Here is a 17,147-nt window from a genome sequence, read left to right as displayed (position 1 = left end):
CATCGGTCCCTTATCGCCGTATGTTTATAAATCGACACATGAAATGTATACACAAAAGTCGGCACGAACTTATGGAATGACCTATACAGTAGCTACAAAAGCTGATACAATTAATTGGTAAATTATCATGGAAAAAGGTGTTCATGGTTTTTGCTCGCGGACTATTCATTTTTTCCTGACCTTACTTTCTTGATTATTTATTTAATACCGATCGGTAATGATAATTTCTCCATTAATATAAAAGAAAAGTACGGTTATTAAAAACAAAAGTCTTTTTAAAAGTTTTGGTATCCGAAATAGTTCCGGAAACTTTTTGTAGCCCGCAGCATGTTATGGTCTGTTTCACACAACGACCCTAATTCTGTTGCAGTGTCGAATAGCGTGCCGCCGCAATCGAGATTCCCTATAGTGGGTCTGCAAAGTGGTACCAAATACGAACTCCGTGTCACCGCGTACAACAACGCAGGCTCGACGCAGGCCGAATACCTGTTCAACACGCTATCGCCGACCGGCAGTAATCGAATGCATGACGAGCATCCGCCGGAAACCGAAGAGACCTCGCTGTTTTTTGACGCCCACGTGCTGGCGCCTACCGTGATCTCGTTTCTCGCCATATTCCTAGCAGTGGCTGGCATTTGCTTTTGCTTGAAAACACGTAAGTCTCTTTTCGCGGATAGACCTTTCGCTGACGTTTGTCATCCACAGTTATTCGCTACGAAATTGTATTTTTTGTTTAAAGTAAAAATTCGTTCGTCGACATTTACTTTAAACGATGAATCGTAACAATTTGGTCGAGGTCAGCGTGTAATTAGGCGTAAAATATACAACCGGCGGCAAGAAGCAGTGTCCATGAGAGTTCGACGAACGTTTTTGCGACACGTTTATGGACAGCGATCGGGGAAATTCCCATTTGGCTTGAAAATTCAAATTCATTTCTGCGTTACCGTTATCGCGTGTGCTCAAATAACCGTACATATAATTAAAATCACCGGAGGGAGATGTATATTTCGTTGTATTGAAACAAGCGTTATCAAACAAAGAAGCATTGAATCGATGTTCAATTAACGACCCTAGTTACGTGCACGTGTGTATACTTCAACGTATAACATGCGCGTACGCGTGAAACGAAAATCATGATTTCAGAGTAACAACGGAATTCGTGTCTATAACACGGCCGAAATTCGGCCCGGTATACATATCCTATACCTTGTACATTCAATCACGAACCATCACCGATTCAAACTTAATCGTGCTATAGCAATTATCCGCCAACTGATCCATCGGTAAGCTTTAACTTTCTCCGATTCGACAACGAAGTCTTACGTCGATCAAAGTAAGATTATTACTTCGATATTAACAAAGAATCGAGCCGAATTCTAGATTGTAAATTGTGAAACGTATAAAGTCGGAATCGATCGTAGTAACACGTTCAGTTCAACGTGGATCACTGATGACCGTGATTGGAATAACATTTGTACAGTGAATATATTTAATCGTTCGACTATTCCTTCAAATAATTTATCCGGCATAAAGTCTTTGTAAATGTATCAAATCCTTCTCGATTGTACGATATTATGTCCTTAGAGAACTTTTCGATCTGTTCCTTCTGAATGATTCAAATCATTCTTTACTACGTCAGTTTTTACGATATCGTAATCGTTTTCATTATGTGTATTATCTTTGTCATAACTTGTTAGAGTACATATCCTTCCAGTGTATTATAATCATCCACCTGATCCATTGATGAGTTCCGATTTCCTCAAATTCGACGATAAAATCTTACATAGAAAGTTCGATAGTTACGCTACCTCGTGTACTACAGATAATTACCACATTAGTCATAAGTATCCGGACACTGTTCAATTTATAGTAGCAGTAAGTGAATTTTTATCAAAGTTTCCAAATCAATGATGAATTGGTAACTGGAAACGGCGCTAATTACTTTAATATAGAATTTTCAGGCTATAAAACTAAATTACCCATTTACCAAAAGAATAACGATAATATATTTTATTATTTACTATATATACGAAACATATCGCTGTTTAAATGTCACTGGTTGAGCCAAATTAAATTATAAATTAAAAAATTCTGATTCCATAAAAATACGTTAACTTCGAATTCTTCTTAAATTTTGCCACGATCATTTTCAACGACCCAATTTATATTTACTAATATATATAGTTCGATATATATATAAACAGATCGATCACAAAGGAAATTCGAAAGGAAGGATAGGACGACTCGATCGGAGGGCAGGGATCGATAGCTCGGTACTCGAAGCACGCGGGTAGGATTTCAGCGGCGGCAATTTGCATTAAGCCAGAAGGGCGTGCTGGCGCCGCACTCGTACCACTCGTCGTTATTGAGTAGCTAAACGTCGCAGGATTGTGCTCCAATTACTATACCGTGGGGGCACCTTTGAGGGATGGCGAGCCACGAGATATCGCCAGTTAACGGGCGAAAATTGATTCCTGATTTTCGTTTCCACCCTCTTTTCGCGTCTCAACGTTCCTCTTAATGGATCCAATCGGGTGCCGTGCATTTTTATTCGGCCAACCACTTACCACTGCAGTGTCAACATCACCGGGATTGATACGTTCGTCTGGAACGATTTGATTAATTAAATGCCTGACGAACGAGGCAGCCGTGCGCGGATCATGCAAGTATATCTGCCGTTATGGTGCTAAAGCGAAGCGATCGTTTCGTTGGCGCGCGTGGAATGAGCAAAAATTATCTATGCGTTTACAATGATTCGAAAGTGGCGCAAGATTCTATTCTAGACCGTTGGATCTTCTTTTTTCGAATCTACTGATCAGTTTGACTTATATCCGAGCGACTTATGTCTAATTACAGTCTTCTTTCTTGGTATTAGAACTGTATTACAGCCTCGTTTTCTCACCTTCTTCGAGATGTTGAAATAAAAGTCCCTATACAGTGGGGTGCAAAAGTTTTTAGCCAGATAGATTTGTCGCTTTATATTCCAAGGACGATATGTACAAAATTTCTAATATTGGATACGAGGCTAGGACGAGTGAAAGAAAACGAATAAACGTATTATACAGTGGTATAATATTAATTAAAATTCCGTGACATATTGCTTTTGGAATATAAAGTGAAAAATCTATTTGTTGTAAGCATCTTATCGATATCTGGGATTTCTTTCCGAGTAACGTACGACTTTACTGCACTTTTGAGACAAATATAATTACAAGCTTAATCGACGAAGTCCTTTATTCGATGAAATTTTGGTAGTAGATTTTCAAAGCCGTCAAAGCCGTCCCCGTTGCGTTGAAATTCTCTCCGATAGCGTGGTAGAGCCACGTCAAGTCTTTGATACGTGGGCGGTTTGAAAGGTTTGTCGAAGTATCCTAAGACGCTGTGCTTTGGACATGTCATATCACCTATAACAGGTAAACACTATTGACAATTTGTCTTCTATTTTTGTTAGCCCGTTAATTACAAAAAACAACGTGTTCGACGTACTTCGTATAGATTTTTTCTAACATTCGCATGTATGTATTAACACTTGAAATCTTTTATCAATAGCATTTATGCAATATATGTGTTAATTCACTTGTTGAGTTACTTCTTCGGACAACCTATCTATCAAAAAAATATCAAAGTTTTTATATAATTGCAATCTTACGTTCTCAATTCTGCAACTAAACGGGCTTGTGAAAGGTGCAATTTTTGAATGTCTTCCTTTTGGATCAAATCGTACTCTCCTAATATTATTGGTTTTGGCATCATAATCATTTTTAGTATTTTTTTATTATCGCTTAGTACACATTTCTTAGCACGATTTAATGATAATCGATCAAACTATCATCCACTGATCGTCGATTGAATTATTATACATTTATTATCAGCTAAATCATCATCTATTAATCGTCAACTGAACTATTACCCACTGCTTATCAATTAAGCCATCATCCATTAATCATCAACCGAACTGTCATTCATTTCATCTATCCTTCCCGTTCATTAATGACGAAAACTGAAACTTGACTGCTTTTTTCCCCAAATCGACAAAATATTTCACTCGATAAATTACTTGTACACCTACCTGGCATAGACACTTTTCTCATAAATAAATAAAATTAATTTATCGAACTAGCACTCCAATAATTGGTCTGTTCGCTTCAAGTTTATAATAAATCTTTCGTAACCGGTATACCTGCGGATATCTGTCTAATGTTTCGATCGGTCACGTCGCATGGCGTAAACTGATAATCACGAAGAAACGTGTTAATTAATCGCGATGATTGCAGAAGCGGAAAGATCTGGTCGAGCGAACGATCCGAATTCGCAAACGCAGGCTGCGCTGGAGAACAAGCATAACATGGAGCAGAGGGAACAATACTACGCGACCGTGAGGAAACCGGGCCAGCAGTCACCCTGTCGCGAGGTGAGCGCGCTGGAAAGAATACCCGAATATTCCGAAGACATTTATCCGTACGCCACCTTCAATCTGCCCGAGCAGGAAAACCTGTCGGCGAACCCGATGCGACAGGCGTTCTACTACGAACGTAGCGAAACGATGCTGCAAGGCAATCAGGTACGAGTACCGATCATAAATAACTGTCGACGAAATTCGATAAAGAAACGTTTCGAAGATGGCGAGAAGAGACCTTTTCAAACGGATGTACTTTCCGTGGCTCCTACACACGGAGTAATTTAATCGATCGAAAAGGCTGTATCCTTCTCTTCTGTGCGCGTGTCTCACATTCGTGCATACCTGGCGCGTTACGGGAAAGAAATGTCTCTTCATCGGGGAGGGTGGAACGATATATCCTCGTGTACGAGCGTGAGAGATCAGGTCGATGATATATTGCTTGTATACACGTAGGCGGATATCCCGAGAGATCAAAGTAGCCTGCACTCGATCTCGCGTATAAATGTAAGACGACTTCCATTTATGTATCGTGCCCGAGCTTACGTTAGATCTGGCGAGACTTTCCTTTCAAGTAAATGTGCTTGCCTCTGTGTGGTCGGAAAACTTGTTACTTACCTCGAACATCAATAGAGAATCTGGTTCTGCAAACTGGTGAAATAATCGTATACGTACACAACAGTGTCCGCTTAGCTGCGGTTGCTTCGATTTACATTTTCCCTGCAGCTAGCCAGCCAGGGTAAGGTAATCGAAAATTTTTCCTTCTGCTCTTCGCTCGTCTCTAAACAAGCTTCACGTGGCAGTTTAAAAAATATTAAGGGCGAATGAGATACAAAAAAAAAAAAAAGATTATTTAATATACCTAGCCACGGAATTAGAACTACGTGCGCAAATTTCTCTGTTCTAACTACTACGCTATATCATAGATAGTAAATAGTTCTTGACTGTTCAAATTACTATTCGATACGCAGACGTTCGTGTATAGAGCAGCTAATTTATTACTGTTGAATATCACGAAGCCAAATCCATACAGTTGCTTTCATCGAAGAACAACCCCCATATCTTATGCTTATGCAGCCATTTCGTTTAATGGCATTGAACGTCATTGAGATGTTTGTATGTAGCTTCTAATGTTGAGGCTTATACCAAAGAACGTAGGTAACTTTTACACGTTGCAGTGCGACATGGAGCAGTATACAAAGGTACGAGGAAGGGCGCGGCGGAAGTCGAAATCGTTCAAGTCAGAATCGGAGGAGTACGATACACTAGGCTCGGACAGCGACACGGAGGTCGGTACCAGCAGTCGCACCGAGTCGTCGAATCACCTGGACGACTCCGGGCCGGCGTCGATAATGACGCGATCCCCGGGGCCGAATTCGATCGGGCAGAGGGAGCAGCGACTAGCCCTGGTCCCGAGGCCGGTTCATCATAGTAAGTTAGTATTCGATTTTCTGTGTCGACGCCGGCAACAGCCTTAAACAGCATCCAGGTCGCCACTAACGTCTCACGTTTCTCGCATCAACGTGTCTCGCGTGCACCTTCCAGATGTGCTGTACCACACGCACGAATCAAGTACATCAACCGAGCCGTCACCAATTTCTGAGAGGAAGACCTTCCCGAGGCTCGAGAAGCAAAGGTACGATAACCCGGAGAAATATTCCTATGGATTGTACTACGAGTCATTTTCGTTCGATTATCTGTCAAACTTTCTGAACGAATCTTTTTTATGAATTCTATTATCAGCGATATAATCTTTCTCTGGTTCATCCATTTCCTTTGAGTCTGTATACTATATACGGTAGAACTTTATTCATGGATACGATATCTTAGCGCCTCGTTAAGTGAACTTCTATTGAACGAATCTACTTGTAGAAACGTGAACTCGTATTATACAGACGAATGGAAAATTATAAGTAATGGACAGAATCAAGGAACTCCTACTATACGAGTTCTTTCACTATCGTTGAATTCAGATAAATAGAGTTCTAGCGTGTATTTATCATTATACTGTGGATGTTTATACAAATTTATATCTTTTTGAACACAGCCAGAGAGATGAAGTTGCTATAGAGAACTTATTTCACCCTTTAAATATTATAACGAATATTTTACCCTGAATATTTTACATATATTTGCATGTTTTTTCTATGTTTCCTAAAAATGTATAAGCATCTTTATTCATTATTATTCAGCTTTCCCAAAAGTACTTTTCCCTTTTTAATATACTGGCTATGAAAAAAAAGCATAAAAGGAAAGAGTAAAAAATGAGTCTAATCGCTACCGATATAACTTCGATCTCTTTTAACGTAACATCATGATCGATGCTTAATCCACTCTAATCTCATTCTGGAAATTTGTTATCAAAAATGCCTACTGTTATAACACGTTCAATGTCGTATCATATGGAATTGTTAAATTTACAGGAATCAAGGAGCAACGCCCGATATGGGGATGGACGGTCGTGTACCGGGAATACTACGCCCTGTGATGAAGCTCTCGGAATCCGGGATGCATTCGTATTCGAGGGGAGCATCGCCGAGTCAACCGTCGAGGCCTGGATCTTGCGATCGGCTGGGGAAAGATCCGAGCCCGAGGAAGTCCGTAGAGTCGTTGTGCCTGCTGGAGGAACCCGGATCGTCCAGAATGGCAAGGAAGGAAGAGGACTGGGGCAGCGAGTTGTCTACGTTGGAACTGAAGCCGCCGACAGGTTTCACGGACGCGCACGAGACCAGCGAAGCGGAGTGCGATATCGACATGAAACTGAAGCTCCACAGGAAGAGGACGGGTTTTCCTTCTAACTCGCTCTCGAAATCACCTAAAGACTTCACTATCACTGTCTAAGTGTGTTAATCAAATATTCGAAGAAAAAAAAAAAATGAAGTAAAACTAAAATGAAACCGCAAAAGTTAATGAAACGAGTAAAAAAAAAAAACGATATATCGCATAAGAGACACAGTCACACGTACACACATACAGACACAGACACGTAAAAATAATAAAGATGCCAAAGCATGATGAGTGTTAATTCAAAAAAGCAAAAATGTAAAAAAAATACGAAACGCAAAAAAGAAAATTTCCTCGCCGTTGAGATTGTCGGGATTCCCCAACGCTTCTCTGTGGATGGATGACTGTCTTTCCGTGTAACTACCGTCGACGATCCATTTACAATAAAGAGGTATTTTTGTAAGAAAAACCGGAAAAAAGCTAACCACCAGTGTAATTTCTTTCGTGAACCTTTACCAATGCAGCACCGAAAATACCAAAGAATGTAAATAAGAGTATTCTATTTCGTTTTCTATAGATTTCGAAGGAATTTATTGATTTCGGATTTAAATTCATCGACGATTGATGTGACACTTCGTTAAGTGCCGATCGAAGAGATAGATAGCTTCGAAGCGAATTCGAAATTCCCACCGATCGGTTGCCTTTCAGGCGAGAACAGTGATTCGTTAAAATGACAATTTGTGGCTATAGACGCGGTCATAAACAAGACGTCAATCAGCTTAATTACTAGCGCTTATCAGTTGCACGTCAGTCGTATTTCCACAGGACGGTAATTCGATTCTAGAATTTATCTGGAGACAAAATCGCTACGTTATCGTATGTGATAAACGATGTATTTCAACGTGTTTTATTGAATCCACATCGCTTTAATATCGATCGAAGCATATAAAAAATTAAAAATTTCTTGTTAATGAATTAGTTAGTAGATTCAATCATATCTTTGAGATAATTCCCTAATCCCTGTTGTTATAACGATATCAGTTACCGGAGAATACTTACCTTTACCGTCGTTTGATAAGTCTGAGAAAATGGTAAAACTCCTAAATTCCCACCGTCGATAACGATGAAGAGCTTCATGACCTTAAGCTTTATTCATCTCTCATGCATCGTTAATTTATTATTTCCATATCATGCAAACAATCCCAAATGCACAGTTTTTTTTATTTTAGTTTGAATAAAACAATTTCCTATTTTCTATTATATTCATTTTTTACTACTATAATACCAATATTTTTTAATACCAAGAAACAAATTAGGTAGAAACAACATGGAAAGAACAAAGAAAGGTCAATAATCAATAGCAAGACTGTCACTGTCACAGAAAAAGGAAGCCCTAAATCTAAAGAAAAATTTAACGATAATACCATCTACTTTGATCAACAAATGCAAAAGAAATCAATATGTGAGGAAAAGAAAATACTGGTCGTCGGTTATGGGCGCAGTGTGTGGCGCGATTTATAATTTTACGATCGATGCAATGAATGACTCACGTTTTTTTTTTTTTTCGATAGTAAGAAGTGTATATTACTACAACATACTTGTGGGATATCGATTGCAACAATGATCGCATCAGAGAAGGGGTGGAGAGCTGGAGCGGGGATTCGCTACTTTTCTACACGGCGGATACGTATACAACAAAGAAAAAACACACACTTATTAGCTGTGACAATAGTTTTTCGCATATCAGTATGTGTCGTGTAGTCGCATTTTTTCTTTTCGTTTTAACCAGGGTAGATTACAATAAAATTCGCATTCAGAAAACACGGAATACTATTTCATTCGAATCATGGTAGATCGCGTCGAACGCGGAGTGGAGCCTCGGTCGTTCGGTGTCCACCCCGTTTTCTCGTCTATAAAATTATCGTAAAATATGTATATGGCAGTCAAACAATGTTTCGTTTCGTTGATCATCTAAAAAAAGGGGCGTGGAATGTTTCTTAAAGTTTTTTCATTTTTTTTTCTCGTTTTGCTCCGTTTGCTTCCTTCTTTTTTTTTCTTCGTTTGTTTAAAAAATTCGCGTAAACGATTGGCAGACAGTCGTTGGCAATGTTTCGTTTTGCGCAAATGGAAGAAAGAAAACCGTGAGGTTCACACGAGCGAGGACAGCCGTCAAGAAAAATCTGAACGAGCATCAGTTCGACACTTAACATTGAGTATTACGCAGGTAACTGGTTAACATTTATCTCAGTGTGTATACATCCATGCTAGCTTAGTATTTAATTGGTCAAGATACTGTTACGGTGAAAGGACATACGTGTATCTTTTGCCTGTTTCCACTGTGCATTTCTTCCAACTTTTCGCTTTAGCGTAGCCGTGGTCGAGAACAATCGAAGCATCGTACGATCGTTTAAGGTAAACGGACATGTTACAATCTTGATCGTTCGAGTTATCAGCTGTTCTCCAATTTATATGTATATATCTTGTTCTTCGAGTTTTTCCAACTTCGCAAATTTTTGTACTATATCGAATTGAAACATCGCATGCTAATCGTAATGAAACTGCAGCGCGATTTCTCAGAAACTAGTACAACGCTAGCTGGCGAACGTGGAGAAAATTTTCTTCGATGTCGTTCCGTTGCGAATTACGATCAACTAGGAAGAAAAATCATCGATTATAAAAAATGTATACGCGCGAATACTGTTCGCCAACGAGCTATCATCGCGGGAAGTTATTTGCACACTCAGTCAGTCAATTACACGATCGATTAGCTTTGATTACGTACGCAATATTGCTAGAATCCATGACGAACAGAAAATTAACCTTCGCATAAATCCGTCTTCTTAGCGCGTCTCTTTGCATTTCCGTTTTTCTGCCATGCAGTTCCATTACGACGTCGCCGTGCTAGCGGAAGTAGCGTGCCATTCAAAATTTCAGGGTTCGAGGAATGAAAAAGGTCGGAGATGATGGGACCCATCGATTAGGCCAATTGCAAGTGTGAAACGCGAGTGAAAAGTCGTTCCGCCATTTTGATAGGTGGCAAAAGCTTCTCGGTGTATCATCATTATCCCATACTTTTTTCTAGAGCGCTACGCATGTCATGTCCGATCATCGATTAGCTGAATGACAATTAATGCTTTGTTTATTTAGTGTACACGTGAAACATCATGGATACGTATATAAAGAGTTTCTCTTATCGTAGGCCTGTGCGAATACTTGCATTTAAATGTCGCGCGTCGATTGACTCGATGCTGCGGAAACTAACGCCGGAAAGGAAACGTATTAATAATCGTAATATACTATAATAATCGTAAAAAACACCGTTCTTGTCGGTCGCGGTCTTTTCTCATTTTTTTCTTTTTTTTTTTCTTTTTGTTGCTTTAATTCGTTTGTTTGTCGTGTTTGCAGTCTTACGGTGGCGTGACGTTGTACGTTCCCCGCGCGCGGATTCTCTAATTCGAATAATGTAACATCGTGGTCGACCTGAAATTTACCTCTAAACGCTAGAACCGATTTCTCCGATGATATTTTTGCCTCGCTAATTCTCTAATGACTTTTGGTCGACTGTACGATCAAGCGTTCGACTTTTCTTTACTCGTTGCCATTTATTAACGAACTATTCGCGGCGCGTTCCCGATTTTTCTTCGAAAATTTGGCTCGCTCGCGAACGTTTCGCAGATTTTCAAGCGACACCTCGAGGTTCGTGTAGGCCTTCGATACGCGTGTTTACACGCTCGTTTACATTATCGAACACTTATCTTCTATCGGGCTTTCGATGGCTGCGTCTGCAGTCCGTTCATCGCATCGTTCTAGAATCTTCATCACGATTTTTCAAAACGTATGTAACGGAAGCTCGTGTACAATAACATTTAGGAAAAAAAGATAGAAGCATCGAATCCTTTATTATTAATCAGAGGAATTAATTTTAATTATTGCTAACAACGTGAAAGGAGATAATTATAAAAAAAGGTGAAAGTAAAGACAGGATTAAGAAAAGACGAGGAGAACAGAAACGACAATTACCACGAACGCCGCACTGTTTTAGTCCGCACCGCGTCAACGCACCCCTTCCGAGCAAACGAACAGCCGTAAACGCAGCCACGCGTTCATTACAACTCGTCTCTTACGTGGAAAAAAACCCGAACGCATCGAGTACAGAGAAACAACGATGGGAACGACGTGAATAACGCGTTCTCCCGTGACAAAGTAAGAAAAGAAACGAAATGAACAAGAAAAACGTGTGCGTCGTCGATTACGATTGTGTTATGCTGACTAGAGTCTAAATTATTTTTCTATACACACCTATCTCGTTTATCCTCCGAATTAATTATGTATAATATTTATATATGTATAAACGATGCGACGACCGATCCTCCGAGGAATCGATCGATCCACATACATCCTTCGTTGCACATCTACTTACTTTCTCATGCACACTCGTACTCATACACACTCTTCCTCTCAGCTCATTTTTATATCATTCTTTTGTATCCGTATAGGTACATTCAGAATTTACGGTGCTTATCGTAAAATACAGTACAGATTCGTATTCGACGCCGTTCCGTGACGCAGGTACCGTGACATCACGCAAGCGAGGAAAATGTTCTGTTTCTTTTGATTTTTCCTCCGTGTTCCGCGTCGATAGGAGGGACTTGAAGTGACGGTGTCCACGCGAGCCGCCCATTACTCTATCACACGGCTCAATTCTCGAGAACACCCGCGAAAATTTCAATAAATTCTACGTACGCACACATGCATGCTAATCACGGTATCTCGCGTGGCGATTCGAAACGTGACGTTACAATGTGTAGCTTTTCACTTCTCATATCATAAATATCTGAATATAATATATTTATATTTGCATTTATATTTATATATATTTATATTTTATATATATATTTATATTTATATATACCTTTTTCTCTCTTTATGTATACGATGCGTTTTGTCGTGTGATTCATTTTCGCTCGTTTAAGCAAGTTAACAACAGTCAGTTCGTTCGGTGGTGTACTATTTTTATGCTAAAAGAGCTCGTCGTCAATTCTCCGTGCACTTTTAACAGCGGTATTATAGCGTGCATCCGTTGCTTTGTATACAGGTGTATATACTTTGTATGTATACGATGTGTATAGTTGGCGTCCAGACACGTCTTTGCACGAGTCAACAACAATCTCGCGTTCTAATTATCCCTAATTACAGCGGAACCGATATTACATTAATATATCGCATATGGTACAGACATTTTTAGCTCTTTCTCGTTGTAGGGAGGGATTCGCTGGCCCAATCGGCCCAAAGGAATTATCTACTTTCGCGATGCCTTCCCTTCCTGTGCTCACGAGCAGGAAGGCACCGTTTTGTTTCTGTCCAGCTCGAGCGTTTTCTATCTTATCGGATGATACATAAGACTCAACTACCATTCGTTCTTTCTCTACGAAATGTATCAATCGATTTTTGTAATAAAATCTCTATCGAGATTCAAATAATTCAAGTCGCAATTATCAACGAGAAAGAATCGAATAGTCTTTGATCGACATCCACGAACGCTGTGCTCGACGCTGGACGTCGGCTCGGTTTCTCTGATTCGTCAGAAGCCTTCAATTATAAGGCTCCAAGCGGTTACGCTCGCTTAGTTACTGAATCATCGACAACGTTCCTTTATCTGTCGAAACGATGCACATGAGACTCACGATCGTATCGATCGAAAAATGATGAACATATCTCTAGGATCAAATTCGTTTAACGAAAGTGTACATTCTTGTGAAACAGAGGGCAAGAAAGCCAAAGATAGGTCTACCAAAGGGTAGTCGAATGTCGCAACTGTCGTACATCGATTTATACGCTTCTGCATCTCTTTCGCCCTCCCTCCTCTCTCTTTTCTTGGCTTACTATGTTTCTTAGCTGATGTGTCCGAAAGTTAGCAAGAAATACAACCCGCTGATATTCTCATCGGCGCGAACTATATCTAAGCCTTAAGTTTTCTAATTTTCCTTCAGGATCCCTTAACGAACTGCTTCGAATCACGCTGATCAACGTTTGGATTTCGTTCTGATAAATGTATGTCGAGTGTCGTCAAATATTAAAACGGTGATAAGAACGGTGATGATTTACACTGTAAAATGACCTTGGTTCCTCGTTCCATCGCGTCGATCAGCCCGAAGGAAGAAGCACGGTTTTACTTTTAAGTAGACTACATCGACATCCAGTTAAAAACCGATAACGAGTTTAAAAAGTCGTTCAGTCGTGAATTACGTTTACATACGTCTTATTAATACGGACACGGTTACATACATGCACATATACATATACAGATTTTTTTGAGATTTTTTCATGCTTTTTTTTTTGTTAAACTTTCACGTCGTCGATCGTTAATCGGCAGTAAAATGTAAAAACGAAGGACGATAGATCGTTCGTCAACGATTAGTCACAACGTATATAAGATGGTAAAAAACACGTATAGAAGATGGATCGAAGGTGTCACAGGCAGTTATTGTTTCCGTATCACGTAAATTATGCTGGCTTAGCAATACGCATATAAGTGTATATAAGAATTCTGGATGAGAGAACAGTCTTCCGGATGTTAGATCTCATAGAAAAATGACCGCATGGCAAAGGAACTTGTGGCTAGAATAAATTTTACAACAGCGTCGAATTCTATTTTTCTGTTTTTTTTTCTTTTTTCTTCTTTTCTTCTTTTTTATATCACAATGAAGAATCTCGCTGGATCACATGAATTTGGACAACGTTAGTCTAAAAGCTGCTCAATCTCCATTGATCCGGTATATACCGATCAAGGTCATCTCTGATATCACGATTGGAAATTAATCTCGTTAATTATCGAACGCTTCAGATTGTCGTCGTCGTAGCTTGTTCTTTGTCTTTCTGTCGCGTCTCGATGCTCGATTGGCCAGGTCGGAAATCACGCGGGACAACGAAATACCGCGATGAAGAAAAGTTCACGTAGACGTAGCACATTTTCCACGTTTTGCTTAATTCAAATCTTACACGTTAGGAATGGATTACGACATTAATTAATTAGATAGGATGATAAACAAGCTACATTTGTTCGCATTCTCTTACTCTCTCACATTCTCTCCTTCGCGTACAGACATGATACGTTCGCAAAAACAGGTTTCACGTTTGCTATCGGTTATCTATTTTCCACCGAGTTAATTTACAGCGATCGAGCTGCGATTGGTCACGGTTTGCTATCATTCTCGCGGATCATGATAAATCGTTAAATACTCGCGCCTGCGCAACTTTAATCGCGTTCCGTCCACATGATTTTCATCCGTTGATCCTTTCTTTTTTATTTAATTTGCCTTCCGCTGGACAACTCATTCCATCAACCTCGAGAAAGTCGAATAGACGCACGACGACGCGTTTACGAACAATGTTTGGATCTTCAATTCCTTGTGACATTGCATGTTCGCTGCAGCGAAAAGAGACGGAGGGATGCAAGCATATCGAATTCGATTGGCGCGATGTTCTTCTTTGATTATAAAGTAAGAAACGATAGTGGGTTCTATTTATAGATCGCAACGCGTGCACGACAGTGCGAATTCGATTGGTCAGTCTTCGGCTGAACGATAAAACCTTAGAAAGGGACTTAAAACGAAACGAGAGCGAATATAAACGATTCTTTGGTAAAGAAGTGATCGAATATGATCCAACTTATATAAAGGTGTTTACACGTACATCTAAATATACGTGCGTGTGTATGTGTATGGTCGTAGGGTGAAGTGCGTGTACGCGTGATGAGTAATGTTATGTAAGTATGTTATGTGCACGATACGCGCGAAAATGTGTCTGTGTGGGTATATACAAAAAAAACGAGTAGTGTACACTTACACGATGAACAACATTAAACGAAGGTCCAGGGTGGCGTGCTTTAATAAGTGGTTTTTGGCACCCAGCAACACCAAAAACAGGACCCTCATTTTTCTTTTTTTCTATACCGCGTGTACGCGTACCCTCGTCATTCGACGTCCTCGAGAGTGTACACGTACACGCGCATAAGCTAACGCGATCAATTATTTACACTAAAGGTGCTTGAGAATCCTCTTCAGGCTGATCCTAGGATCGATTTGCCGTTCTTCCGTTTGTGCGAAGACGTGTCCAATTTGGAACTCCTTACGCTGTAGCCTATGTGATAGAAAAAGAAAGTTTATAAATAGTTTATAAATACTCTACAGTTAAAACTACATTCGCGTAGAGCTTGACCTACGAACATGATAGTCGACATGTATTTCTTTATAGTCGGAAAATACTGGTTGATGCATGGACGTTACGATTGTTCAAATCATAGAAGGATTGTATGCGTATCTACATTAGAATTATTGAAAAATATGAAATATTTATATATTTCTATGCTTGAGGGATAGAAGCATTCGAACGTTAAATACAGGGTGGCTACTCACAGAATCAGGATTACACTTCGGGCAGTGAGTAGCTCGATCGGTTACAGCGGTTCTGACCGGCTCGAGGAAACACTGCAACCGAAGATCGGCAGGCATCATTGAGGCAACATTTTGCAGCTCGACTCCATACCCTCTGGTCTCATACGCATGCTGCCATTCGTCACGTAACCGTTCGCGTCAACGATAACGGAGACACTGCCCGGGTGATTGTGATAGCTTACATTCCGATGGGTCATAACTATGTTTTTCTCGTGCTCGTTTCCCGTGTGGGCGAACATGCAGCTCTCGCTGCTTCTACTACTACACGGTTCCATCGAGTGATCCACTCGAATCGGAATAGAATAATCGGACATGGAATTCACTTCCACCGTCGCGTATTCTCTGATCATCGTTGGTTTAGGAGAATAATCCATTTGCATGTGTTGCATCGACGAGGTAGGTACATCGGTGGGATCTGTTATCGTGGACACGTGACCATTGGCCATCGAGTATAGATCCGGCTCGTCGTGAGTTTTTGATGACAGCATTGTCTCCAGGCATTGATATAACAGCGCGTAATCCTCCTATGAAGAGCAAAAAATGGTTTTAATATTGTAAATACTTTCTAAATGAAATTTGATAAAGGATCAAATTATAGGTTGCGAAGTATACCTTTGATCGGAAGACTCCGGGTCGTTTCATGTACAATAACTTCGCGAACATATAAATATCAGCACTATCCTCGAACTCTAGTTGCTTATTCAATGTGGTGAGCAGAATAAAGATTGCAGCCTCGACGCCACCGAACCTGGTGCCAATAACGATCAGCGTAATTTCTATATTCATCATGAGTTCATGAAATAATAATATTTGCAGAAAATTACCTATCCATTACGACAATAGGGCCGTTTTGGTAATCCCGATGTAAATCGTGAATCAAGGTTACAAGTGGTCTCGGATTGGTATTGTGTGGCCAGAAGCCAGGTTGGGAACGCGGTCCTTGGACGATTTTGGCACTCAATTCGTAATCGTCTTGCAGAGATCGGACCGCAACTTCGCGCAAGATCATTCCGCTCGCGGTTTCCTTGATTCCACAAAATCGTACGCGAAATGTCTCTGACTCTAAATCTTTTCCCTCGGTAGGCCAAAATTCGGGATATTCCTGTGAATTATTTAATTATTATTTACTGTTACTTAATCGTTCAACCTTAAAGATACGGAGTATTGAACAAAAAGCTCCATTTACTTCGTCGCATTCGGTTAGCATAACTACAGTTTGCGCATTGTAATCCCACATCATTTGCCAGAACTCCATGATTGTATTTTCCATTGGATGTTGGGTAATGATGAATTCACGATTGCGATGGAAGCCTGGAAACGAACAAATTGGCTTCGCGTTCAACATTATATCGAATTTGAATAATTTCGAACGATTATTTACCAGCAATCCATGTAGCGTTGATGTAGTCACTTCCATCGATTCCGGGCTTCGGCGTCAGATGAACGCGAGCTGTTTCGATTGAAATAACGTCTTGGTTACGATTCTTGTGAAGATTGCACGGTTTGATCGCGGAGACAAGATTGAATTCTTTCGGTTTCCATGAAGTCACCAGCTGAAAATATAATTGTAAAGA

The 17,147-nt window shown here is 40.1% G+C and overlaps 2 protein-coding genes across 8 annotated transcripts in view; one reads left to right on the top strand and one right to left on the bottom strand.

Moving 5' to 3' along the window:
- LOC117157627 (cell adhesion molecule Dscam2) overlaps nt 1-7,594 on the top strand; it is a 90,365-nt gene extending 82,771 nt beyond the window's left edge. The window contains exons 22-27 of one of the 5 annotated variants that reach the window (XM_076619364.1): nt 371-655; nt 4,275-4,411; nt 4,487-4,561; nt 5,590-5,827; nt 5,942-6,032; nt 6,820-7,594. In XM_076619364.1, coding sequence (XP_076475479.1) covers nt 371-655; nt 4,275-4,411; nt 4,487-4,561; nt 5,590-5,827; nt 5,942-6,032; nt 6,820-7,237 — 1,244 coding nt within the window. In that variant the 3' untranslated portion in view covers nt 7,238-7,594. Of the gene's footprint in view, nt 1-370; nt 656-4,274; nt 4,562-5,574; nt 5,832-5,941; nt 6,033-6,819 lie in introns of all 5 variants that reach the window. The other 4 variants (XM_076619363.1, XM_076619362.1, XM_033335804.2 and 1 more) reach the window with 4 other exon arrangements.
- Nucleotides 7,595-10,241: 2,647 nt separating this feature from the next.
- Nucleotides 10,242-17,147, bottom strand: part of LOC117157739 (putative receptor-type tyrosine-protein phosphatase mosPTP-1) — a 419,058-nt gene continuing 412,152 nt past the window's right edge. For all 3 annotated transcript variants that reach the window (XM_033336003.2, XM_033336000.2, XM_033336001.2), the window contains exons 15-20: nt 16,955-17,126; nt 16,760-16,884; nt 16,398-16,675; nt 16,186-16,321; nt 15,535-16,097; nt 10,242-15,259 (exon numbers count right to left, since the gene is read on the bottom strand). In XM_033336003.2, coding sequence (XP_033191894.1) covers nt 15,630-16,097; nt 16,186-16,321; nt 16,398-16,675; nt 16,760-16,884; nt 16,955-17,126 — 1,179 coding nt within the window. In that variant the 3' untranslated portion in view covers nt 10,242-15,259; nt 15,535-15,629. The remainder of the gene's footprint in view (nt 15,260-15,534; nt 16,098-16,185; nt 16,322-16,397; nt 16,676-16,759; nt 16,885-16,954; nt 17,127-17,147) is intronic.

This window comes from Bombus vancouverensis, chromosome 6 (assembly GCF_051014615.1).
Source record: "Bombus vancouverensis nearcticus chromosome 6, iyBomVanc1_principal, whole genome shotgun sequence".
NCBI classification, from domain to species: domain Eukaryota; kingdom Metazoa; phylum Arthropoda; class Insecta; order Hymenoptera; family Apidae; genus Bombus; species Bombus vancouverensis.
This window is presented reverse-complemented; position numbering and strand designations above follow the sequence as displayed.